Consider the following 26,563-nt stretch of genomic DNA (forward strand, 5'->3'; position numbering starts at 1 on the left):
CTTTACAAATATATTTTATTTTTGTAGGCACCGTGACGGCCTTACTGCATTCCTAAAATAACGTTTCAAACTCTTAATACAATTCAAAGATGGGGCAACGATTCGGTACATCAGGTACTTGATATACTTGGCAGATGGCGACGTATCACTTGTCTAATTCGATGTCTCAAGTAACCGATTTGAGTCAGAGACGGCGCTTTAACCTTCGTCCTGTTTTTGAAACGGTGCCTCGGGTACCAGAGGCATCCGCAGGAATAATGGCACTCGTGTCGCAAAAATTTGATAGCTGTGTCCGTTTGAGCCATGGACGTAAGAACATCCATGGTTTGAGCAGAGATTGAGCCTGGCTACTCTCATCAGAGATGAGTTGGGAGATTGCTTACGGGCAGGATCGTGCGATCGCATCCTGCGCTGCCCTCTGGTTTCGTACGTTAGCTTTCACCGTTTTTTGCCCCCAAGGGCGGCGCAACAAATTTCTAATAGGAGCTCGCGCACTCGCGATGGCGGTACCATTTACCAGTCGCCATTGGCGGCTCACGGACTTGTGATGGTAATACCATGTGGCAGTTGACGGTGGTGGCTTATCTACGCTTATCATACTGCTCGCTTTTGATGGTAAGGGAAGAACACTCGTGACGCTCCATTTGACTTTATCTACTTATCTACTACTATTAAGTACATTGATGCCACGAAATCGACGTGATGCGGAGCTTTGGGGCACGCGTCGGTGTCGCATACGGAACTCTCGTGCAGCGAATCTATGTGAGTGCGATAGCTCCTAGAAATCTTCGCGCGTCCCAACCAGCCAAGCGCCAAGCTACAGGTCGAGACGTTGAGTATGTGTGCATACTCAAAACGGTGAAAGCTAACGTACGAAACCAGAGGGCAGCACAGGATGCGATCACACGATCCTGCCCATGAGCAATCTCCTAACTCATCTCTGCGCTCATCTTCTCTCTGCTTTAACCTGTATATTCAACAAATGTTAAATATTTTCATAACTGAATTAGTGAAAAATGGGACAAAAAAGGAAAAATCGTGAGGCAAAGGAAGATGATTATGGATATGATCCTGTTCCGAAGCACTTTCAAGTTGCTCATATTAAAAATCAAGAGAAACGTCTAATAATAATTTTAGAACAGGCCCAACTCGAATCTGTAAAAGTGAGGTTACCTTTTGATATAATTGTAATAATGTGTGATACAATTTAATTAAGGAAAATTTTATTCACTATCGAAGGTAGGAAACAATTTCCAGTTGCTGAATTGCGATGATCACACTAGCGTGTTGAAAAAGTACAATCGAGAACCAGGTACTTGCAGACCCGACATAACACATCAGTGTCTGCTCATGTTAATGGATAGTCCTTTAAATAGGGCAGGGCTTTTACAAGTTTATGTACATACTGAACGGAACGCCTTGATAGAGATCAATCCACAAACCAGGATCCCAAGAACATTCAAGCGTTTTGCTGGTCTTATGGGTATTTATTATAAATTTAATATAAGGTCCAATTATGGCTCAAATTGAATACTGTGCATTTCTTTGGTTTAAATAATGTATTTTTTTTATTCAACAGTACAATTGCTGCATAAATTCAGTGTACGGGCATCGAACGGATCGATGAAACTGTTGAAAGTAATAAAGAATCCTGTGACAAATCATTTACCTGTAGGATGTCGGAAAATTGCAATGTCATTCAGTTCAAAGGTTGTTAAGAATCCAAGAGAATTAGTACCTGCAGACGAACCGATTGCAATTGTAGTTGGTGCAATGGCTCATGGTCAGGTAAATCTTTAGTTATTAACATATTGAAATACATATCAAACATGAAACATATCAAAACAAGCGCCGAATAACCTAACACGAGTCAGTTAATCGTCAGAGACCACTGCATTCAAAGTGTTAAATTGTACTTCTACTTAGTATATTTATTCTTTTTAAAGGATATTTACACTGTTATTATTCTAATACCTTCTCCTTTCAGGTTCAAGCTGATTATACCGAAGATACTTATTCTATAAGTAACTATCCTCTTTCTGCTGCTATTACTTGCAGCAAGTTATGTTCAGCATTTGAGGAAACTTGGGGTGTATTGTGAATATAATTAAGTACTTTCTTATATACTTTGTAAATTTGCAAAAAAATAATAAACTAGTCTTTTTAATAAAACAGAGCACGGACTTTAATTTCCGAGCAACATATATTTATTTCAAAGCAATTCTGAATATTGTCGTCTTGAAGTTTACTTTGGACTCTTATTATTACAATTACCAAATTTAATATTTGTTATGTAATATTCATAATAAAGAATGTTAGTCATGTATTCATAAGATGGTTTTAAAGGTTATTTTTGTTACAAATAGTATCAGGGATTAATATTTTCCATTCTGGCAATTATTTGTTAAATCAAATACATTGAACGAAATTTATAAAATTGAATATTTTCTACCGTGTCTTCATTGGTTATAGATTTCGTCAAATTTCATGGCGATGACTTCATCGATATTCCCTGCAATGCCATTGGTCCACGCAATAGACGCCACGATCAGAAATTCCCTGCGGACCAATCACCGACAAGTACGCCAGCAAGATGGCGCCCGGAAATACCTCCACAAAGTCAAAACATTTCTCTAGCATTATTCCAACTTCCTGTTTCTAGATTTTTGTATCCCGTTACGTCATGAAAGCGTAAAATGATCGTTATTGTCCAGTGACTCGCATACGGTTCGATAACAAGGACGACACGAGCAGTGGAAAATCATCGGCAATTTCTGCAAAGGGAACTATTTTATCCGACAAACGTAGACTGTGCAGTGAAAGCGCAAGAGAAGCGTCCGATCCGTTAAACTCATTGCAATCCGTACGCCGTCGCCATTTTCGCCAATCAGAAATAACAAGTGTCCACATATACACTTGTTCCCGATAATAATCTTCCATCATAGTAATTCCGACATCGCGAGTGTGTTTTTAAAATCGAGATTCTAACGTACCCTAGAACATTTTATTGCACGGATAAATATACCGAGTTGTTCATTTGACTTCGTTTTCACGTCGTGCCGTCGGCAGCAGAGATTAAGCCAACATCGAAGGTTCTATAGAGACCTGGTTGCAGAATAGTTCTATTTTCCCTTAAGTAGATTGGAAATTAAATTTCTATGTCAATAATCCGCCGAAGATGCAACGTTTCAATGTAAAACTGAGGATAGTAAATGCCGTGACCCATTTCTTTGTTAAGATAGAAAGTATGACAGTGTAAAGTTTATGGAATTGTATTTTGTTTGGGTCTTCATGTCGATTTCTCATTCGCTCGCGTCGGGAAGATGGAGATCGTCGTCTGCATTAACGTTCATACTACGATATCGTTGATCATTTTATGTGGCTTATTTAAAAAGGGCTGCGATTCGAAACGTAGGTAATGAGCTTCGGTGTGCGCAAACGTGTTCGTTCCAATTACATGTGTCAGCAAGGTGTTCGTTCGAGGCGGAAAACTGGGCCGCCACGTGAGCGCCATCTTGGAATTATAACGGAACTCTCCGGGACAGTGACGCCGCACACGTCACGTAATAATGGTAAAATCGTGTGCACTGCTTTCCACGTGCGTTCTACTTAATAAATAATGACACCATTAACGGGGTCCTACCGAAAATCGATTGTAACGCGACATAAGTGTTAAAATATCGTTATGGATTTTGCGCCAACGTGTCGAAATGCATTATGGGTGGACGCGGAACGACGGAAATGGACTGCGGTTTGCGCGCCGATTAGTAACTAGAGAGGTTAGATTGCAATGCGGGAGAAAAATTCCGAATCGATGAATTTATTCAAAGCAAATTCCATAACCAGTTAACCAAAGAATGAAATAAACGTTGGCTGATACGTCAATACCCAAAACTGAATTGTCAATGCGTCAAGTACGTTGAAATCTGACCGTTAGTTTCGGGAAATGGATAATAAAACATGGTCACAAGTCGTAAATAAAAATTTTACCGTTATTTCACAGCCCACTCCCTTCGATCCTGTTACCTTATACCGTTTAAGCGCCTTCACGATATTTTCGGCTAGTAGTCCACATTCTCAAAAGACTGCAATTGCGTAAAAATTCAACGAGGATGTATCGAAATAATTTAATTCCACATAAAATTCCATCTTGTAGATACCTTCGCAATATCCATGAAAATGTTTGCACAAACCATTCAGAAGAATAATCACGAGATTCTAAATTACTGGTAATTTAGATTGTCTATTTTTTAATTTAATCGCCTAAATGAATCGGTGTAATATTTCGTTTTGAAATATTCATCGAAAGAGCGTCCAGATGCCGTTCAAAATTCGCGCCACTCGCAGGAGGGCCCCTTCGGGTATGTCCGGCAACGCTCGGGAGCACTCGGGCCCGCGGAGAGCGAGGGGAACGGATGGACAGGTCGGAGGTAAGGAACGGCGGAACGGGACCATTCGGTACGTCGCGGAAGAATGCGTAGCCATTGTTGGTGCTGCGATCGTTAGTTTCTAGATCCGAGATCGTCATGGGCCCGAAGAGTCATCCGACTGCGCGAGGTCCTAGGAAAATGTCGTCGGACCTTGGGACGGAGGATCTCTAGGATATTGGCGCTTCAGAGTGGGTCTGGCGATCGCAATCGAGAGGGTGGTCGATCCGCGTCGGTTCTTCGCGTATGCTCGCGCTCGCGCTCGCGCTCGCGCGAGTGAGAGTGAGTGAGTGACACGGTGGGGCACTCGGCTCGGCGCGGCGGCCATAACACCGATCAACCAAACTAGCGAGCAGGGAGAAAGCGTAGTGCGAGTGTCCGAGGCGTAGTGGTAGTGTTTTTGGTCGAATTCCCGAGAAAGTGGACTTCCAGTGATCAGGTAGGTGGATACGAGTGCTCCCGGGGTACTCGGGCGAGGTCTGCGGCACGAATAGCACGGCCTGAAAGTCGCGCTGCTGTCCGAGTAGTGGGTATAGCGACGGGCCCTTGGGAGCTTTCTTTCCCGAGCGGTCGAACCGCCATGTTGAATGAAACCTACGCCAAATCGAGCGCCCGGGAAGGCGCTCCGGATTCCCCGAGCCCCGCCGATCGCCTGTCGAAGACGCCGCGACCGAGGCGTCCGGGTTTTACGGACCCTTCTCGCCGCGCGTTCGCTGTGCCCGCGCATTTGCGAGTGCATCGGCTGGGCGCGGGTCCGCCTGCCTGCCTCTCAGCCTGTCCGTCTGTCCGCCTGCCTGCCTCCCAGCGAACCGCTTTCGCTTGCCCGGAAACTCCTCCGAGCCTTGGCTTCTTCTTTCCCTCCTCCTCGACGCACTCGCGCCCTTTTCTGCCCACTCTTCGGAGAGCCAACTTCTAACCACCTACCATCGGTCATGCTCTTCGATGCTTTCGAGCCCATTGAGTCTTCCTCGGTTTGTTCACTCTGTGGTTCGCTTTAATTGCTTAGAAGAAACTCTTCTCCTTTGCGGTTGGTTTATGGAACTTGTTCCTTGATTACGAGCGGTAAGCACTGTGGCTGTTGAACTCGTATGCTTTGTAGTTTACGAGAGGTTTTATGTTGTAGGTCTTCATTCCATTTCAAGTTTGTAAACACGTATGTTGTACAAGTTACGCCTAATTTGGTTCAAAACGTTACGGGGGATCAGAGAATACGAAACAGATGATTTGTACGTTCACCTTGGTTACGTTGTGTGGAGAATTATGAAAATCGTTAGAAGTTGCAAGCTATGTATGCAAGGTGGAGGAATTTGTACTGTGACTTTTGAGAGAATGGCTGGTGTCGATTTTTATGGAAACCGTGTTAACCTCTAATTTGATGTGGCATCGAGAAAGAAAATTCTCATATCTAAGTTTAGCGACAAGAGTATTAGACGATTGATATCAAAATGGTTTGAGCACAAATTTATGTGTTATTCGCTTACCTGCTGCTTTTGCTTAACCATTAAGTTCCTTGCCTTATAACTTTTATTTCTTTAGTCATATTCTTGCTCTTAAGACTGCATCTATCCTTTTCTTCGTACTTAAATCACCGGATTTTAATGGTCTTTTTTTTTTTGGCCATTTTTAATGGCCGGGACTTTAATGGTCATTAATTTTAAGAATCTATATGACTTCTTTGGAATTTATATCTATCTAATAGATTCAAAATATTTAATACTGGAGAATAGACGCATATCTTCATATATAATCTTTTCCATAACTTTGAACAGAATAATATTTATCACATGAAATTACTATTGTGCGTATAACCTATAAAGATGATCAACTTGGGGCATTGGGTACATATAAGTTTTATTTAATAATTCTTTATGCATTAATGGTTTATTAGAACTAATTTTTGAAAAGTAAAGAAGAAATAGGGTGAAAGTAACATGAAATTTTATTTTGTTATCCAGATGTTGCTAAAGTCGCAAGTCTTGACTGGAGGCACGGCGAATAGCAGCGGCGTACAAGGCTGACATTCGAGTCGCTACCATTCGGTAGGCTCGAGTAGTGTTATGCTTCCTCGGTACCGATTTCCCAGGTTGCAGCTCAATCGTCTTGGCAAGCAATCGGCAAGGTGCCATGCTCGGCACACGATACATCGTTGCCAATTCGGTTGTTGATGAAGCCTCGTAGCATCGAGCGACAACGTAAAGCAGTTACCTGCTGCGTAGCATTTATGTACCATATATGTCGGTAAGGTAAGTGAAATCTCATCTTGTGTTAAGCATGCATGATGCGTCCCTTACAATGAAACACAAAATTTCATTATTTTACCAATTGGTAAATTCAGATGTCATTAAGACTTCTGTAGGTCGCCATAAAGGAAATATTGCCCTAAAAGCATTTTAATCTTTTCTGTTATTCCGTTACAGAAACGAAACCAAGATGCAGCAGGTGGACACAATCTCGCAGAATAATTCGGTGAGTAAAAGAAATGCCTTTTATCTGTACATTTAAGCAATTCTGAATGCAACCTGCCTAATAACCTACTAATGTTATGTTCGGGAGGTACATAATTCCCATTGATGACACATTTCCAGTTAATATATTGTCGATTAAGTCGGCGACAGAATGTACGAAATTTTTAATCTTTTATCTCCTGATTCGTCTCCCAACTGATACACGGTCGTTCTGATTTACATCCCTATGTACTGTGTCACTGAAAAGGGAAGCAATACGAGCAACTGTAACTTTCAAGCTTGTAAATACATTGCTGTTGAAACTTGTGCGGTAACCTCTCTTAGTCTTTCAATGAGTCTTCTATGAAATACTTCTTTTTGATGAAGTAGAACATCCTCTAATTTCCTGTAATGTGCGATTTCACCATTCTAATTTGGAATTGTCGTATAGTATTGAAACTGTGTGCCGTTTGATTGAATAGTACGTATGAATTACAGTTAGATGTGGAGGAGCGAGAAAGGCTGTGTAATATACCGAAGGTGAGACTTCCTGGCGACTATTGATTCGATTGTCTTCATAATTCAAAAATTGGAGTTACATTTCGGATGCAGGACGAGCAGACTGTAATTTTTTTCTTGATCTATAATGTATACTCTGAATAATATATAACATACATAATATACTTAATAATTTGACAACATACACTCAAAAAGCCTTTGTTGATTCATGTCAGCATTGAGTTTTACCTTAACAATTAAGGAAAACCTTGACGAAGGCTGTTTTAACACATTTACCTATATTTATAAATTGTAGAATTCACTTATGCATATTAATAATATCTTTAAAGATATAAAAATGTGAACATGTTAAATTAAGCATTTGCCATCTAATAGATCAAGGCAAAATACTTTCTGCTCATTGTTATGTCATGTTTATTGTATTAGGGTGGTTCAAAATATTTCTAGCACCACATTAGTAATGAATTCCTCTAGTTCAAATTTTTTCATCTTTTTGTGTGCGGTTCCAATTAGAATAATTATTCACGTAAAATATTTTAACCGTCACGTTGATACTTTATTTGATTAACAAATGAGGAATACGTACTTTTGAACTACCCTCATACGATTGTTAGCTTGGATATGATTGCCTTTAGATTACAAAATTCAAAATTGCTTGTATGTGGTTATGGAATTTAAATATTTAGCAGCCTAATTCGCTCATCGCATGTGTGGGACAGTTGTTGGTTATATATATGTATAAATATTTTTATAGATAAATGTGCATGTCAGGGAACATTGAAATTAATACATAACAGTAACAAGATTAACGTGTTTCAAACCTGTTTCGGGAATTTTTAATACTTCTCTAACGTATATATGTTGTCCACTGTTTGCTTGGTGTTTCTTTTTTCTTTAACCGTTGTTCACGTAAGTTTAATTTGCACTTTCCATGGGAAAGGATGTTTTGTTAACACGATAACAGAAAAAAAAAAAAAAATAGCTAACGAGAGTATTAATTTATCATTCAGTAATATAATTCAGTAAACGTTCGAAAAGTATATTAAAGGCATGATTATTTAATAGTGTATCCGTATCCTGATATTTCATTCGATGTAAGGAAATTTTCATTAAATATCACTTTCTTTTGCGCTTTTAGAAAGAGATGACCTTGTTACATAATGTATTAGCTGAATCTCATATGTAGTTGAAACTGTAGATAATATACTAACAAATAAATCGGAGCCAAGAAATGCTTACACGTTAAAAATATGATCGGACCTGGGCTAAGCAGACAAGTGCACCTGGCAAAGCATCGACCACACCGGCTGCTCCTGCGAAGGAACCACCTCCACGAGAAGAGCCACCGGTGGAGCCTGTCAACGGTGTGGTGCAGCCACCAGTTGTACCACCACCAAATCGACCAGGACGCGTTACCAATCAATTGCAATTCCTGCAGAAGGGTGTACTGAAGCCAGTATGGAAGCACCAATTCGCTTGGCCCTTCCAGCAGCCTGTCGATGCGAGAAAGCTCAATTTGCCAGTATGTATAACACGAATTCATTAAACACTGGCCGTAATCAGAACCATTACCTGATCACAGCCGTTCAATCCGTTACTTGTAACATTGCAAAATGTCAACCAGGACTACCACAAAATCATCAAACAACCAATGGATCTGGGTACAATCAAAAAACGCTTGGAGAACACGTACTATTGGAGCGGGAAGGAGTGTATACAGGACTTCAATACTATGTTCACCAACTGCTACGTTTACAACAAACCGGGAGAGGACGTCGTGGTCATGGCTCAGGCGCTCGAGAAATTGTTTCTTACGAAGGTAAGCGGATTGTAATTATACGAGAATCCGGAGATTCCACGAGGATCTCGAGACGGAGACGCGCGTACCGTCCTTGTAAGTCTAACCAAACGGTACAGAGTCGAACGATTTTTTAGGTTGCACAAATGCCGAAGGAAGAGGTGGAGCTCGACCCACCTGTCCCGAAAGGACCGAAGGGGAAAAAAGTCGGCAGAGTAGGTGGACCGGCTGTCGGGGTTGTAGGAGGTACTGGAAGCACCGGTCGGGGTCGACCTTCTTCCGGAGCTGCTGCCGTCAGTTCGAGCGTTCCAAACAGCTTGACACCTTCGGCAACTTCCGCTGGAACCACCGGTGTCATACCTATGCCGCCCCTCGGCACTCAGGCGCCTGCTTCCGTGCCCGGAAGCACGAACACCACCACCATTGCTCCACCACCATCCAGCATGGGGGTGGCGCCTATTGTTACTCATAACTCCCTGCCACAACAAGTTATCCCTCCGACCACTGGCTACCATGCACAACCTGCGATGGATCCCCAGGCTGCCTCCGCTGTACCTCCCCCTCCGCAAGTTCCCACTGCCCCTACCGTTATGCCGCCTTCTCAACCAGCTAAACTTAAAAAGGGAGTGAAGAGAAAGGCTGATACTACGACGCCTACCGCCAATTCGTTCGAACCCCATTACGCGCCCATTGACGCCAAAAACGCCAAGATCCCTACGAGACGAGAGTCCGGGAGGCAGATTAAGAAGGTGAGCATCGCTGGGATTGATCTACACCTGGGGATATGTATCATATATTTTGATTGTGCTAATTTTGGAGAATAGGGCTTATCGAGTCGATCATTGACTGCTCGTGATGTGGAAATTTGGGCTATATGGGGTTCATGTACCTCGTCGTGATTTCACTTTTTCCGCTTCATTATATTGGCGAAATTAAGGTGATATGATAGGATCATTTTATATATGTGAAACGTCAATATATTTATAAAACTTTTCTCCAAATTGGGTGAACCGAACCGCTAAAAACTTCAGCATATGATTATGGAGGTCCTAAAGAACGCGATGCTCACAAAAATTTGTTTATCCAACCCAGGCTAGAACTAAGCACACATTTTTCTTTTTTTTTTTTATGAAATTTTATGAGCATCGTGTCCTTTAGGACCTCCATAATCGCATGCTGAAGTTTCAAGAGATTTGGTGCGCCCAGTTTGGAGGAATGTTTTATAAATATTTTGACGGTTCATATATGTAGAATGAACCTTTCATATCACCTTAATATCGAGTTTCAAGCTGGAACATCGCATGTGTACGATTGTTCCCCCGGAGCTTTGGGTTCATTTATTAATTTTTTTCGAAGCCTTTCATGGTGTAATTTCGCAACCTTGGAATTGGTTACATTTTCGTGAAATAATATATGCGTCCAAGGGTGGAGAGTAAAATTGTTTAATTGGTCTGTCGTTTGTAACTTGAAAGATTCGATCATGATCGTATTGATTGGAAACATCGTAACACACCTCGATGTGACATCACGCACTGTCATTGCATTAACAACTAACAAACGGTTGATGATGGGCTGTTTCAGCCGACGAGGCAAGCCGAAGATGGCCTGGTGCCATTCCATCAGGCCAACATGCCCCTGATGGGAGCCATGGCCCAACAGGTACATTTCTCTCTCATTTTTTTTCTGTCGACTCAGGCCACGCTGTGTTTCATTTGTGTTTGTCCTCTCATTTTTCCGTAAACTGCTTTTAATATACTTACTCTACCGTGAATTATTAAACTACGTTTAATTCATATCCGGAGCAATTGTTGATATTTGTTCTGCGAACCTTGGTGATGAGTCATTTTTAGAAGTTACGTTGCATCTTTAACGTGTTCCGTGCCACGTGTACCACCGTGGTACGCGTTAAACTCGGCTAGTACACGGCGTGACACGGAACGTGTTAACCGTGCGGACCGACGAATTTAGAAGTAAATGGCGATCACGGGTATCGCAAAACCGATTAATAGGTTTCCGATCGGTAAAGTGTTAAGGGGATGTGAAAGTGGTATCCGAGATATCAATTGTTCATGAAACTTTTCTCCGAATTGGGTGTATCGAATCGTTTCAAACTTTAGAACGTGGATATGGGGGCTACAAGGAAAGTCCTGACGTCCATGAAATTTCATTTTTCATAAAAATATTTCAAAATGATTAAACAAATTTTTTAAAAAAGTTGAAATTTCATGGGTGTCACGATCTTTCTTTTAGCCGCTAAATTCACATTGTAAAGTTTGAAATGATTCAGTACACTCAGTTCGAAGAAAAGTTTCATAAACGAGACTTGATTGCCGTCATTTTCACATCACCTTAAATTAAACTCGATCTAATAAGTCGATGTAAAATGTGCAGACTGGGGATTTGGGTGGTTCGAATGTTAGATCGAAGTCTGTGGGCGAGGTCTTCAGGATAGTCGTCACCAAAGAGGACGGAAAAAGAAAACGCGTTTAGAACTAGACCTAGGATCAATCGATTGAATTTTCTAAGTTTCCTTAATTTTTCAGCCGCAGCACACTGGTGGAAAATTCAAAGAGAAACTCTCGGAAGCTCTGAAGTCTTGCAACGAGATACTCAAGGAACTCTTTTCCAAAAAGCACTCGGTAATTATTCCAGAGATTTCTTCAATGTTTGTCGTTTTGTGTATCATTCCATTCTAATAATTTTTTTTTTTTCATGCATAACAGGGTTACGCGTGGCCCTTTTACAAACCTGTCGACGCGGAGCTTTTAGGCCTTCATGATTATCATGACATCATAAAGAAACCCATGGATCTTGGTAGTGTAAAAGTGAGTCACTTGGATTTTGATAAATTGTTTAGCGATTCAAGAATGCCCGTTAATGAGCCTTTGTTTGCCAGACAAAAATGGATAGTCGCGAATACAAGACGGCGCAGGAATTCGCGGACGACGTACGGCTAATATTCACTAATTGCTACAAGTACAATCCCCCTGACCACGATGTCGTTGCCATGGCCAGGAAGTTACAAGATGTATTCGAGATGAGGTATGGGAATATTTGACGACCTTTTATTAGGTTTCTCGTAAGGTCAGCACTTTATATAATTGAATTCTGTAGGTACGCAAAAATACCGGATGAGCCAGCAACTGGAATGGTTGGCATAAAAGGTAGCAGTAGTAGTGCGAGTAGTTCAGCATCCGAAAGTTCTTCCGAGAGCGACGACTCAGAGGCGGAACGTAACCAAAAATTGGTGGCGTTGCAACAAGAGGTACTTCGGATTATTTAAAATCAACATTTTTATATCATTAAGATCATTTAATCGCGACGTCTCCCGTTCTCCAATTGAAACATGCTAAGAACTGACAATGGACTAGACCAAAATTAAAATACTTTCAAATATTGAGCATATTCAAGCGATTTATGATAACGCTCTAACCTTTCTTAAACGATGATACACAGAAACGGGGAAACGATGCAATCAGTTAAAAACAATTGTATCTATTAAGGGGATGCGAAAGTGGCATACAAGGGATCGATCGTGCATGAAACTTTTTTACGAACTGGATGCGCGGAATCGTTTCAAATGTTACAAAATGAATATGGTGGCTATAAGGTAGGCCCGACATCCGTGAAATTTCATTTCTTAAAAAAAAAAAATTAAAAGGCGTCTATAGACAAATTCTTAAAACCGTGAAATTTCATGATTGTCGGGATCTTCCTTGTGGCCCTCATATTCACGTTGTAAAGTTTGAACCGATTCGGTATATGTAGTTCGAAGAAAAGTTCCATAAACAAGATCTCTCGGACGCCACTTTTACATCATCTTAAGGTGTAATGAAAGTGTCATATATATATATATCAAAAGGTCAGAACATTTATAAAACTTTTCTCCAAACTGGGTGCGCCGAATAATTTGAAACATTAACGCGTGGTTATAGAGGTCCTAACGAAGGTCTTAAAACTCGCGAAATTTCATTTTTCGAGAAAAAAATGTATCCCGGCAAGAACAAAAAAAGAAATTTCGCGAGTTTGAAGACCTTTATTAGGACCTCCATAATCCAGCATTAAAGTTTCAAATTATTCGGCGCACCCAGTTTGGAGAAAAATTTTATAAATATTTTCAAGTCTTAATGTAAATAGAATGACCCTTTCGTATAACCTTAAACGGCGAAATTTCGTTCTTCCTGTTTTGTACTTAAGCTCCGAATGCTCTTTGCAGCTCAAAGCTATGCAAGAGCAGATGAGAAAACTAGTGGAGGAGAGTGGGAAGAAGAAGAGTAGGAAGAAGAAGTCGGACAAGCCGAAGTCGAAACCTATGAGCAATAAAAGTGCGCCCCTGGTCGCCAGCCACAGTGGTGCCATGAAAGAACTTATGAAGCCGAGTGGTGGTGTTCCAAGTGTTTCCGACAGTGTCGGTGCTAGTATAGCAAGCGTGGCAATGGGTGCCGGTGACTTGAAAATGCCCGGAGGCATGGGTGGTGATCTCCATCATCCAGCGATCGCAGTTGGCCCTAATAAGACCCATACTGCTGCTGGACTGGGTCACCACTTACCCACTGCGACCAACGCGAAACCCAAGGGCAAGGGGAGAGGACCTGGAAAAGCTGCCGCGGCTAATCCCGTCAACAAAAGGCCCAAGACGAACAGTAGATCTACTGGGAACAAAAAGAAAAACGCCAGCAACCAACCAGCTCCTATCACGTTCGACTCGGAGGACGAGGACAACGCTAAGCCGATGTCTTACGACGAAAAGAGACAGCTTAGTTTAGACATTAACAAACTGCCCGGTTAGTAACGTCCACCACATTGGAATCTTTGGGATCTGACGTAAAAGTGGCGTCAAAGAGGTCTCGTTTATAGAACTTTTCTCCGAAATGGGTGTACCGAATCGGTTCCAACTTCAGAATGTGAATGTGAAGGCTATAAGGAAGGTCCTGACAATCATGAAATTTCAATTTTTTTAAACTTAGTTATAGACTTTTTATTTTATATATATATACATATAAAATTAAATTTATGGGTGTCGGGACCTTCTCTATAGTCTTCATATTCATGTTGTAAAGTCTGAAACGATTCGGTACATCTAGTTCGGAGAAAAGTTTCATGGGCGATTGACCCCTTCGATGCCTCTTTCACAACCTCTTAAGGTGATGTGAAAGGGTCACTCTATGTATATATAACTAGATGCACCTAATATTTTGAAACTTTAACATGTTATTACGGATGTTTTAAAAACGGTCTTAAAACTCACAAAATTAGATTTTTCGAACAAACCTGTTTTTTGGTTCTTATCCCAGATAAATACATTTTTTTTTTTTCAAAAATTAAATTTCACGAGTTTCGAGGCCTTTTACATGTTAATGTTTCAAATTATTCGGTGCACCCAGTTTGAAGAAAAGTTTTATAAATAATTTGACGATTTGATACACATATATGACACTTCCATAACACCTTAAATTACGTATATTCTGATTGTCCGGTTAAATAATTATTCTTGGTGATTTGCAGGAGATAAATTGGGACGGGTCGTGCACATAATTCAGTCTCGTGAGCCCTCGTTGAGGGATTCGAATCCGGATGAGATCGAAATTGATTTTGAAACGTTGAAGCCATCCACCCTGAGGGAGCTGGAAAGCTACGTCGCTTCCTGCCTCAGAAAAAAACCACGTAAGCTCTATTGTAAGTTCCGTTCCAGCGTCGCGCAAGGACCCAGCATCTCTCACCTGTTTCTCACCTGCCGCACACTGCGCATTTCGCACGGATATTCCTCTTAACTTTAACAAGACGAGCGGACCATTTGGTACTTCGGTCCGCTAAGTTGCGAGTTCGTCATTAAATACCGAAACTAAGTTCCAACGGTGACGTATCTTTTAATTTCCTTTACTAATCGTCGTACAGTGTGCAGCAGACGGTCCTGAGCTGACGTTCACGAGTGGAACTACTTGTAACCATTTACAGTTTATTTGGCAAGCACGTTATTTCTGCACGTTATGTTAATTTAGCATGCCATTAAACGTACCAATTTATGGTACATCGTATTAACGGTGAAGAGCACTGCGACGTGTGCGCACGTTTTTTATTATTTTATTATTATTTTTTTAATAGCGTATTGCAATCCGTTATGTCTATTAACATTATCTATGACCAGTTTTCTCAATACTGATATCATTCATTGAATAATATGTACACTTGACAATTTGTAATCGACGTCGAGCAACTCGCGTATCATTACAAAATGACCTACAGGTTAAAGTGTTGAAGCAGGATATTGAACGTCTATTCGTGAGAATTGAAATTCCAATTTTTAAAAAATTGTTTCTACAAAAAATGAAATTGCACGGGTGTCACGATTTTCCCTATAGCCTCCATATTCACGTCGAAAAATTTGAAACGATTCGGTGCACCCTGTTCGGAGAAAAGTTTCCTGAACGATTGACCTTTTGGATACGACTTTCACATCTTAGAATGAAAAAAAAGAACGATCAAATTAGATCGAATATAAATATGAAAATGGGAGCAAAAATCTGCCCTTGGTCGTATATTAAGGTATTAAGGGAGGTCAGTTTTATTCACGATGAAATGCTTGTCCGTAGATAAAAAAGTAAGCGGCAAATCCAAGGACGAGCAGATCGCGGAAAGGAAACAAGAGCTGGAGAAGAGGTTGGAAGATGTGTCGGGGCAATTGGGCAATGTCAAAAAGGCTGCAAAGAAAGGTTTGTACCGCAAAAAGCGACGTTTTTTGTAGTTTGTCACTTCGAACGATATCTGTCCAACGGAGTCATTAATCGAATCCCCGTTCCCCGTTCGCAATTCCAGAGGATTGTAGTAAATCCGTGGACGTGGTCGGCACCGGCGGAGCCAGTGGTCCGACGAGGTTGTCGGCGTCTAGCAGTAGTAGCAGCGACAGCGACTCCAGCAGTAGTTCACTATCATCAAGCTCCAGCGACTCGAGCGACAGTGAAGCAGGTTAGATATGAAGCTCATGTAAATGTTGCCAGTATCATACCCTTCACTTGGGAACAAGAAGCTACTTGCGACGAGTAGCTCGCTAAATGACGAGAGACGAGACGAGATTCGAGAATCACGGGGATCGATCTTCGCTCCGTCGTCGCGCGTTAGACCTGGCCAATGCCAGGATACATAAGTTTTTTGCAACATAAGTTCTTCTCTCTCGAGTTTCCTTCCTTCTTTTTTTTTTATCCGCGTTTTTTCTACGCCTCCACGATAACGTCGAACGGGCACGGACCTCTGTTCCGCGTGTCGCGGGTCTCGGGACTCTTGGTGACGACAATACGCGTTATTTTGCACACACGGCTAATCGCATCCCTTTCCGCGAAACCCGGACGACCGAGTCGAAGAAGGTCCCGTTTCCCGATAACCGAGGAGCTAGTTGAACACCTTCCGTGGGATATGTAAGGTCTCGTCCGTCCTCGATGCACTCGTATGCTACCCTCAGGGGGCGAGCCGACGCGGCTCTAGGGCCTCGCCGCTGCAACGGGCGCCGCAACACGCTGAGCCGCTGCGAGTCGCCACGTTTAGACCTGCGATTTCATCTTTTAACTGAAATTGAAAATTATCGAAAGTGAATGTACTAAGCCAGGCGCGTTTCTTGAAGGAGACGCGATCAATACACGGTATGGTGACACGCAGTGGCACCGCTTCGGCATTTATCGTACGTAGTTCGATACGTAAACTCGCGGTGTCCCACCGGACGGGACCGATCGATCGTATTTAGGATGAACCTAAGGACAGCTACCTACTTTCGGGAAGGTAAACCAGTAATCTCGACCCTCGCCGACCAAACACTCGTTGATTATTTGGAGTTAACCTGCTTTATCGGGATATCTTATCTCTCTGTAACTGTCGGTCGATCGCGTAAAGGGAACACACGGCTCCTCCTTCGACAACGCGCGTTTCCGCGATCCGGTTTAAACTACGCACGGGATCGCAACTCGTTCTTGTCGTCCTCGTTCGCCGTATCTCTCGACTGATTCCGCGGCTCGTTTATAATAACCGGGTTAAAAGAAAAAAATTCGGGGAGACGCGTCCGGCATCTTGGCGGCAGCGCGGCGCCGTGGCACTGCCGGGTATAAAAAAGGAAAAGAAACCTCTTCTCGTAATTAACCACTTCGGTACGGCGCTCACCGGCCGGCGGGTTCATATCACGGCCGTCGACTAAAGTCGACGCTCGGCTGTGTACGTTCATCTGTGGCTGTCGACTATAGTCGACGGTCGTACCGAAGTGGTTAAATAATTGTAAACATACCAAAATCCATCGACGGATTCGTCCTCGCCCGTGAGGGCTGCACAAATCTATTATCGGCGAGAAACATCCTATACTTGAGCTGCTGCTGATGATGAATATTCCTTACTAATTATTCTATTTATTAGGAGGGCGTCGTCGTCGCGGCTAGGACGCCGCGTTGATCATACGTCGACAGAGACCGCGGGCGGCGCGTCGAGGGTGTCACATTGGGCGCTCGGTGGTTATCGTTAGAGGTTAGCTCGATAGACTTTTGTACATAGAGAAGATGATCGTCGACCTGGATCCTTCCTGGATATTCCCACTCTGGGTTGGAGGTCCCATGGATCGGAGCCCCGATACACCGCCCTCGACGACTCTCGACGCTGCGGCTCGCGGCTCGGCTCGTAGCTTAAGAGGACCCTTTTGTTTAATTTATTAAAAATGATGCGTGTAATGGGTAAGAACAAGGTGAGCTAGTGGAGTGCAGACTGTGTTTAGAGGATACCACATGCCATGCCAGCTTATATATACATATATACATATATTTGACGAGATTGCCTGCCGGTGATTTGTGAAACAATCGGTCACGATTCGAGGCGAGTTCGAGCGAGCTTTTCTCTCACGTGGCCCCCTGTCGGCGTGGACGAGAAATATGGAGGAGTTGATGCTTTTTATTATTTTATTTTCTATTTCTTTTTCGTTTTTTTTTCCTTGCGCCTCTTGCACGCCGACGATTGGGACGGGCGTGCAGGAAAAGTCCGCGAGGATGTGCCGGACCTGTTCGAGGGAGACTGCAGGCTCGCCTGAGACATCTGCCGGTTGTTTGAGGAGATGATGGGACATTTTGTCACCCATCCAAGTGAGATATTTCTCCGCTCGTGTAGTCTCTCCCGATACAACCTCCGCTTCGCCCGCAGTCGAGTGATACGCAAGCAAACAGCGGGCGGAGATGCCTGCTGCTAACCTCGATTATTATTTACACTGTGTACAACTCGTTATCGTAAGGGCCGGAGTTTTCGGCCACTTAGTCGACGCACCTCGTCGCGGGGCATATACCGATCATGGCTACCACCTGGACATCGGCTCATTTTTCGAATCTCGTATCATTTCTTCTTGGGGATCGGCGTTTCCTTTTTCCGAGCGCGTCACGCCACGCACTCTTCTCGTACGTGGACTTCCAGGGGGACGCGATGGAGGTTTAAGGTGACGTGGCAGTTGCAGAAGGGTCTCCTTTATGACACTTATCTCCGAACTGGGTGGATAGAATCGTTTGAAACTTTCCCTTTTGAAAGGGGAGGCACTAAGGAAGATCCCGGCACTCGTGAAACTTCCCGTTTTTACACGAAATTTAAAAAATGTTTATAAACAAATCTTAATAAGTTTAGTCTCATCAGTGTCGAGACCTTCCTTAACGCTTTCCTGTTCACGTGGTGAGATTTCAAACGATTTGGGAGAGTCGGTTTGGAGAGAATTGTCAAAAGGTTAACTCCTCAGAAGCCACTTTCGTATCGCCTTAAGGGGATGTGAAAGTGGCACCCGAAAGGTCAATCGTTCATGAAACTTTTCTACAAACTAGGTGTACTGAATCGTTTTAAACTTTACAACGTGAACGTGGAAGCTATATGGAAGTTCCCGATACTCATGAAATTTCATTTTTTATACAACACTTTCAAAATGTCTATAAACAAATTTTGTTTAAATTGAAATTTCATGGTTGTCTGGACCTTCCTTACAGCCTCGACATTCACGCTGCAACGTTTTAAAGGTCTCGGAGCACCCAGTTCGGGGAAAAGTTTCATAAACGAGAGTACTTTGGCGTCATTTTCACATCGCCTTAAGGGGACTAGGCCGTGCCACGTTAGAATCCAAAAGGCCTAGTCTGGGGGTTGATTTCGGAGTCCTTGATAGGAGTTTTGCGATCCAGGGGAAGTGGATGTGTCCATGGCCCACCTTCTCGATAACCGGTCGCCTGATAATCGATCGCTGATAAAGTTACACGTGGCTTTAGGGAGGTGCCGGTGTACGTGGGCATTGTCGTTCGGCGTACTCAAAATCGGGGAAAGCCTAGAGAAACTCGACCCTCGGTACCTCGGAGGATTACGAACCAGGCAGTCAGACGAGTTGCCGCTAACTTGCGCTAAATAAATGCAGACAATGTGTATTGGTGGCTGGTTTTCCGAGCGAGCGCATTGTGAGTCTCTTAGGTTGACTCTGTCGGCTGTAATGGAGATGTCCCTGTCGTTCGCACATCTTGGCACGAATGGAAATCATCTCTAAATAATCCCGAAAAAGAGAAAGTGCGAGGGGGTGTTCACTCAGGAAATCATGGATTTTAATGCTGGAGATCAGCTAGAAATCGTTAAAAATCGCCATAACATTGCCACGATTTTAGGGCCAAACGTCACTTGTTATCGAATCGCATTGTTGTCTGTCGTATGAAATCGAAGGCAATCAACTCTCAATGAAAGAAATCGTTTTCACTGATTTCCAAGAGAATAGCCCCTCGAATAAATATGTAAACAATACCCTGACGTCAGTCGCACTTTTGCTCGAGGTGACCGTTGATTAAAAGAGAACCATGGAGAAAAACTGGAAGCTGAAACGAGGGAAACGAAATACAGAACCCTTGAACGAAAATTGAGTGATTTGGAGCGTCATATAAACGTATAAAATATGTATACAATTTTTTGTTTAAAAAAAAAAGAATAAATTCACGTAAAAAGTGCACTATTCATCGCTTGTTTAATTGCTTGCGGGAGAGTATGGCGACATTTTGGATTGGATATGCAAATGGTAGATTTATGGTATGACGATTTCGGATTAAAATTGCTCAGTTTACGTTTAAGGCCGTGAGAAAGTGCCGGCTAAGGGGGCAATTGTTCATGAAACTTTTTTAAGTACTTGGTGCACCGAATGGTTTCAAATTTTACAACGTGAATATGGAGGATATAAGGAAAGTCCTGACACCCGTGAAATTTCCGGTTTTTTTTTTTTCAAAAAAATTAACAAACATTTTTTTAAATAGAATTTCATTGGTGTCGGCGGCTTCTTTATAGCCTCCATATTCACGTTGTAAAACTTGAAGCGATTCGGTTCTCCCAGTTCGGAGAAATGTTTCGCAAACGAATTCTCTTTGACGCCACTTGTATATCGCCTTAAGCGTTGAAAGTCGCTCAGTTGGCTAGTAGAGTTACATGAAAACCGACCGATCTTCCGAAGTCTTTCAATATTTTATCGATGACCGACCCCGATTTCATGTCGCCGTAAGTCAGTCAGAGTTGCTCACTCCTTTGATGATGGAAAAAACATAATGGCAGACTCCCTTAACTCCCTTACTCATTCAACGGCTCTCCGGTAAGGTGCGCGAAACCGAAGCTACTTGCTATCAAGTATTGTCTCGTTATTTCCCGTAAGGATAAATTATATTCCTTCGGTGTACGGAGTAGATTCGTAATTCCCGCCTCGTGTCACGTGACGTGGGCGTTAAACGATAGTTCGACTGACAAAATTTAAGGCTGTACGAAACGTTACGAGTAAACTATTTCGCAATCTCTGTATTAAGGGGATGTGAAAATGGCACCCTAAAAGTCAACCGTTCATGAAACTTTTTTTCGAACTGGGTGTGCCGAATAGTTTCAAACTTTGCAACGTGAACAGTAGAGGCTACAAGAAAGGTCCTGGCACTCGTGAGATTTCATTTTTTATAAAATAAAAAAAAATGCTGAAAATATCCATAAACGAATTTTTAAAAAATATAAATATTATAGGTACCGGGACCTTCCCTGTAGCCTCCATATTCACGTTTGAAGTTTCAAATGATTTGGTGCACCCAGTTCGGAGGAAAGTTTCATAAACGAGTGTTTCTTTGGGATGTGAAAGTGGCGTCCGAAAGCTCGATCGTTCATAAAACTTTTCAACAAACTGGGTGTCTGAAATCGTTTCATACTTTAAAATGTGAATATGGAGACCCTAAGGTAGGTCCTGAAACTCGTTAAATTTCGTTTTTTTATCAACTATTTTTAAAATACCTATAAACAAATTTGAAAAGGATGGAAATTTCATGAGTTTCGGGACCTTCCTTATAGTCTTTCTATTCACGTTATAAAGTTTCAAACTATTCGGTAAACCGCGCTGGGAGAAAAGTTTTATAAACAAAGCCTCTTCGACGCCACTTTCACATCACCTTAACGCGCAGCACCGTCCGTTTAATTTCCAACCTCTTGATACATAGGTACTCAATTTTAAAAGTACATACCCTTGTACGGAACGATTACAAGGAAGTACTGTGCATGAAACAGAATTAACAATGCCGTCGAGAAGAGTAGTCGATAAAAATGACGAGTCGCGAAGATCGACGGTCTCCTTTGCAGCCTTCAGAGAGATTTGCGCTCGAATGACGACGACGACGATGAGTTTGAAAGAGAGAGAAAGATAGAGGAAGATAGAGAAGAGCCAGAGCACCGGTATGCGAGAGAGGGAAAGAAAGAGCGAGCGAAAGAGAAAGTACGAGAGGATGAATCGGGGCCGCGCGATCGAATGGGAGAGAGACCGAGAGAGAGAGAAAGAGAGAGAGCGAAAGAGAGGGTTCGAGGGAGAAGACACGAGAAGGAGAGTCAAGGAGTGAGAAAGGGTTGTTGTCTCGGACGTAGAGGAAAGGCGCGCTGGCCTCCAAACACATTGTTTGCACTCCGCTAAGCTTCTTCTGCCGTCCGGCTGTCCGTCGTCTCATTAATAACTATCTGCCACTAATAGCTCTTCGCCGGTGATAATCACGAAAAGCGCCGAACGCGAAGCGGAAATCGAGAAAAGTCGTCGAGCATTCTCCATATCGCTGTAGCCGCGCGCGTCGCCCCTTCGATCGCCCTCGATATTAAGGAACACGGTAGAGTTTCGCGCCAAGTACATGTAATAGGCACGAAACGCTGACCTGGTCGTCATGGATCTATGAAGGATGGTGTAACGGGGAGGAAGGGTGGCGGCCATCTTGCCCGGATTGTGGTCTTTAAAGGAGAGAAAAAGAATTTCATACAACGTAACCGTTCCTGTCATTTGCTATTTTAGGACTCTTAAGGTGATATGAAGGGACGAGTATGTATCAAAATGTGAAAGTACTATATTAAATATATTTCCAAACTGGGTGCTCCGAATAATTTGAAATTTTAACGCGTGATTATGGTGCTCCTAAAGGGGGTCTTGAAACTCGCGAGATTTCCTTTTTCGGGGGGAAAAAAAAAGTCATATTGATCGTGGACAAAATCCGAAACGAGACATCTTTTTTCGAAACGTGAAATTTCTCGAGTTTCAAGACCTTTGTTAGAACCTCCGTAATTACGTGTTAAAGTTTTAGAATACTCGGTGCACCCTGTTTGGAGAAATATTTTATAAATATTTTGACGTATGATATATATCACCTTAAGGTGACACTAAAGTGGCATCTCCGGATCGTTTGTTTGTAAATCATTTTTTGAATTGGTTATACACCGAATTCTTTGAAATTTGAACACGTACGTGTAGAGGCCCAAGAAAAAGTTCTGACACTCGAAAAATTTCATTTTTCTTTTTCTTTTTCTTTTCGGGAAAAAAAAAATTAATGGATGCTTGTTGGTAAATATAAGGAAAAAGTGAAATTTCACGAGTGTCGGGACCTTCCTTAAGGCCTCTATATTCGAGTGGTCGAATTTCAAACGATTCGGTGTACCGAGTTCGGCACAGTTTCGTGAGCCGATCCCGCAGACGCCGCTTTTTTATCACCTTAGGCCCGTCATACATACCTCGCGTAAACAGGCGCGTAACGGTGGACACAAAAATCAGTCAATCAAATTGACTACGTAGGCCGCCATATTTCATTTTCTAGAGTCTAACAATTTTTTATGTTATTCTCATTTGTACCGTAATGCGAAGTATGCGTGGTTACTTGCAATTCCCTTAAAAACTATACACGGCGCAATTTCACGATCTTCATACCTCTCCGCGCACTCTTTTATCATACTTCTAAAAGACAGTTCACGAATGCAGGACGTGTGCGTGCGTACCCTTAAAATCAAATTTCACTCTAACCAAGAAAAAAAACTAAATATATTTCTTTGAATTGTACCGAAGAATTATTATGTCAATTCAAAGCATAATTATTTGACGCAAATAAATTGTCATAATTCCGAAGAAACGTTGCATCCGATATATTCAAATTTATTTGAGTCAAATTATTATTCTTTGAATTAACAAGATATCTCTTTGGTTCAATTTTTTTTTTCTTTTTTTTCTCAGTGTAACCTGCCAAGATGGCCGCCGTAGTCCCTCCCCTTTTACGTTTCGAGTTTCAGTTTCCTCGTCTGAATTTTTACTTTCTGCTCCATCTCTTCGTATACCCGTGCTTTCGATCATCCTCGATCATCCTCGATCATTCTCGATCCTCCCTCACGACGTAGCGCCGATAGACGGACAGAAGGACGGATCGTCCAACCGCAAGCAGTCTTACTTTTAACCCGTCCTGTACGTCGAATCACATTTAGAGACCTTTTGTACGATCCGCCTCGAGGTGTATAACGTCTACGGGAACGTTTAATTTTAGAGGAGCCACACTTTTCTTTTTATACTCCCATGTGTAAATGTCTGCTCCATGGTAGTCTTTTGTTGAGATATCATGTAAATTTAGTTCTTATACATATATACATACAAGGAGGTATATATATTATATATNCGTACATCGTATATACATGATGTAGCCAGATTGTAAAATCCAACGTTTTATAAAACCTCTAGTCGTTTTACAGAACGCGGCCAGATGGTCAAATTCTTGTTCGCTTGACTTTTATTTTTTTGCAATCCGGCTAGACATTTTATGAAACCACTAGGGGTCTTATAAAAAGACCAAGAAAACACCGTCGTGTAGAGAAACTCCTTAAGTTAACGCCTGTTTTACGTTTCGGCTAAATCATTTCACTCGTTCCAGAAAAAGCGTCTTTTTCCGTAACCTAACCTAACCTAACCCACATGGAATAATATTTTTATCTACGTATTTATTTTTACTACGTATGTTCCGTAGATTCCGCGAATAAAATAAAAACGGTGTTCTAACGACTTTATCGTTTTTATTAACATTTAAAAGATTAAAGCGTTATTTATAAAATTACTGAAATGCTTTAACCGGAATGTGAAACAGGCGGCGATTTAATGAATTTGATAACAATGCGCTGGTGTCTTTAGTTGTTTTATAAAACGCTTGGTTGTTTTGTAAGATGACTAACTGGATTGTAAAACTAAAAGAGGTGAACGAAGATTTGACCGCCTGATTAAGTTTTATTCAGTGATTAGAGTTTTTACTACACGCCGGATTTTACAATCTGGATGCGATATACCTACACATTTTCGCGAGAAACTCGGATTAGGGTCGACTCAAGTTGCATTCGAGTACAACTAAATCGTATGGTTAAACGTACATTCAGCGACGTACTTACAAAGGAACGGTGACGACCAATATATCGGGGGAGGAAACATTGTACAGAGATCCGTACGTCTCTACGGTGGAGAAGAAGAGGGGGAGAGAGATAGAGAGTGAGAGACTTCCAGCCAGTCACGGAAATGCTTTCCGCTCGCCTTTTGAGGCGAGATAAGCGCAGAAAACGATAGACCGCAAAAAACGAGCTCACGTACTGATAAAAAAAAAGCGTTAGTTGACTCGAAGAAACATACATTGCGGCAACAAAATCCTGCGATTAAATACGTCCGAAGAAATGACACATTGAGTGAAGAAAATTATTTCAATTCAACAATTAGTTTCAATCGACATTATCAATATTTCATCTCAAAGGAATTATTCATTCTTTGCTATTATATGTATATGATTCTGGGAACTATATACATGTCAACAATGTATATTTGTTTCAGTCAACTAACCTTTTTTTCTCTGTGCGTATACAAGTAGGATGTCACCTATGTCGGAAATGCAGAGTTGCGGAGGAACGCGAACGGGAGAGATGCGCGTTTCCTCGAAATTCCGATTTCGCTCTAGCCTAGCTTCTTCAAGCCACTTCTCTCCATGCTTCCCAGAATTTTCCCGGCATTTATCGCTCTCGGGTTATCGCGGTCCCCGCGAGAATTCGTTCTTCTTCCTCGCCGCGATCGTCGGCCCGCGTAGAAGTCATCCCGTACGACACGTACACTGGGAGACATCAATGCCCTCCCATCCTGCACAGGCGATGCCGTATCTGCAGGGGAGGCATTCATGCCCGCCAATGTACACTGGGAGACATCAATGCCCTCCCATCCTGCACAGGCGATGCCGTATCTGCAGGGGAGGCATTCATGTCCGCCATTGTACCGGCACCGATCCGTTATTATACACGTATCCATCCTCGGATACACGTTTCAATGACTCTGTTCACAATTTATACCGGTCGAACAGCGGTGGACGGAGTCATTGAAACGCATACTGGAATGTGTGGAACCCTTATTCTGTGGTTTATACGAATTTCTTCGCACGCGAATTGATTCAAAGGAAAAATCTCTCATTGTTGAGAAATCGCGTCATTGGTCAACGTTAGAAAATCGTGTATGAAACTCAATTTCGCATCGTTGCGAACTCGCGTCATTAGTCGTCGCTTTAAAAGTCGTATATGAGAATTCAATTTCGCATTGTTGCGAACTCCCATAATTGATCAACGTTGGAAAATCGTGTATGAAACTCAATTTCGTATTGTTGCGAACTAGCGTCATTAGTCAACGTTTTAAAAGTCGTACCACGAAACAATCAATTTCAAATTGTTGATAAATCGCGTCATTTAGTCAACATTTGAAAGTCTTACACGAAATTTTATTTCGCATTGTTGCGAACTCGCTTCATTGGCCACTATTCTAATGTCGCGTACGAAACTGTCAATTTCGCATGCAAAAATCGATTGTATGAACTCGAAAAATCGCGTGCCTAAAATAATGGGGACCCTATTCTCGAGTTCATACAAATTTTTCCGCGTACGAATAAATTCACATGAAAAATCTCGCATTCTTGCAAGGTCGCGCCACATTGGTCAATCAACGTTCGAAAATCATACACGAAACTGACAATTTCGCGTGCGAGCGGAACGTATGAACTTGGGGCCATTGTTAAAATGTTTCATCCAACTGGCACCACCATAAA

General features: G+C 42.2%; 2 protein-coding genes across 8 annotated transcripts in view; both read left to right on the top strand.

The window, feature by feature from the left end:
• Window positions 1-891: 891 nt before the first annotated feature.
• LOC105696994 (ribosomal RNA small subunit methyltransferase NEP1) lies at window positions 892-2,176 on the top strand. Of its 2 annotated transcripts, none has more exons than XM_023433615.1 (4): window positions 892-1,163; window positions 1,237-1,483; window positions 1,580-1,788; window positions 1,988-2,176. In XM_023433615.1, exons 1-4 carry the CDS (start codon window positions 1,017-1,019, stop codon window positions 2,099-2,101), a joined length of 717 nt encoding a protein of 238 aa, XP_023289383.1. In that variant the 5' UTR covers window positions 892-1,016; the 3' UTR covers window positions 2,102-2,176. The 2 variants fall into 2 exon arrangements, with proteins under 2 accessions (XP_023289383.1, XP_012275371.1); XM_012419948.2 differs by having other exon boundaries at window positions 1,017-1,163; window positions 1,240-1,483; window positions 1,988-2,101.
• A 2,296-nt stretch (window positions 2,177-4,472) lies between these two features.
• Window positions 4,473-26,563, top strand: part of LOC105698629 (bromodomain-containing protein 4) — a 31,860-nt gene continuing 9,769 nt past the window's right edge. For 2 of the 6 annotated variants that reach the window (XM_012423078.1, XM_012423325.1), the window contains exons 1-16: window positions 4,473-4,866; window positions 6,383-6,670; window positions 6,845-6,893; window positions 7,370-7,411; window positions 8,664-8,912; window positions 9,015-9,209; window positions 9,326-9,937; window positions 10,770-10,847; window positions 11,732-11,827; window positions 11,912-12,013; window positions 12,085-12,230; window positions 12,303-12,453; window positions 13,405-13,972; window positions 14,694-14,864; window positions 15,779-15,898; window positions 16,002-16,151. In XM_012423078.1, coding sequence (XP_012278501.1) covers window positions 6,660-6,670; window positions 6,845-6,893; window positions 7,370-7,411; window positions 8,664-8,912; window positions 9,015-9,209; window positions 9,326-9,937; window positions 10,770-10,847; window positions 11,732-11,827; window positions 11,912-12,013; window positions 12,085-12,230; window positions 12,303-12,453; window positions 13,405-13,972; window positions 14,694-14,864; window positions 15,779-15,898; window positions 16,002-16,151 — 2,740 coding nt within the window. In that variant the 5' untranslated portion in view covers window positions 4,473-4,866; window positions 6,383-6,659. Of the gene's footprint in view, window positions 4,867-5,240; window positions 5,490-6,382; window positions 6,671-6,844; window positions 6,894-7,369; window positions 7,412-8,663; window positions 8,913-9,014; window positions 9,210-9,325; window positions 9,938-10,769; window positions 10,848-11,731; window positions 11,828-11,911; window positions 12,014-12,084; window positions 12,231-12,302; window positions 12,454-13,404; window positions 13,973-14,693; window positions 14,865-15,778; window positions 15,899-16,001; window positions 16,152-26,563 lie in introns of those variants that run through there. The other 4 variants (XM_012423240.1, XM_012423160.2, XM_012423491.1 and 1 more) reach the window with 4 other exon arrangements.

Source organism: Orussus abietinus, unplaced genomic scaffold (assembly GCF_000612105.2).
Source record: "Orussus abietinus isolate OABI.00-Male unplaced genomic scaffold, Oabi_2.0 scaffold234, whole genome shotgun sequence".
Taxonomy (NCBI): Eukaryota; Metazoa; Arthropoda; class Insecta; order Hymenoptera; family Orussidae; genus Orussus; species Orussus abietinus.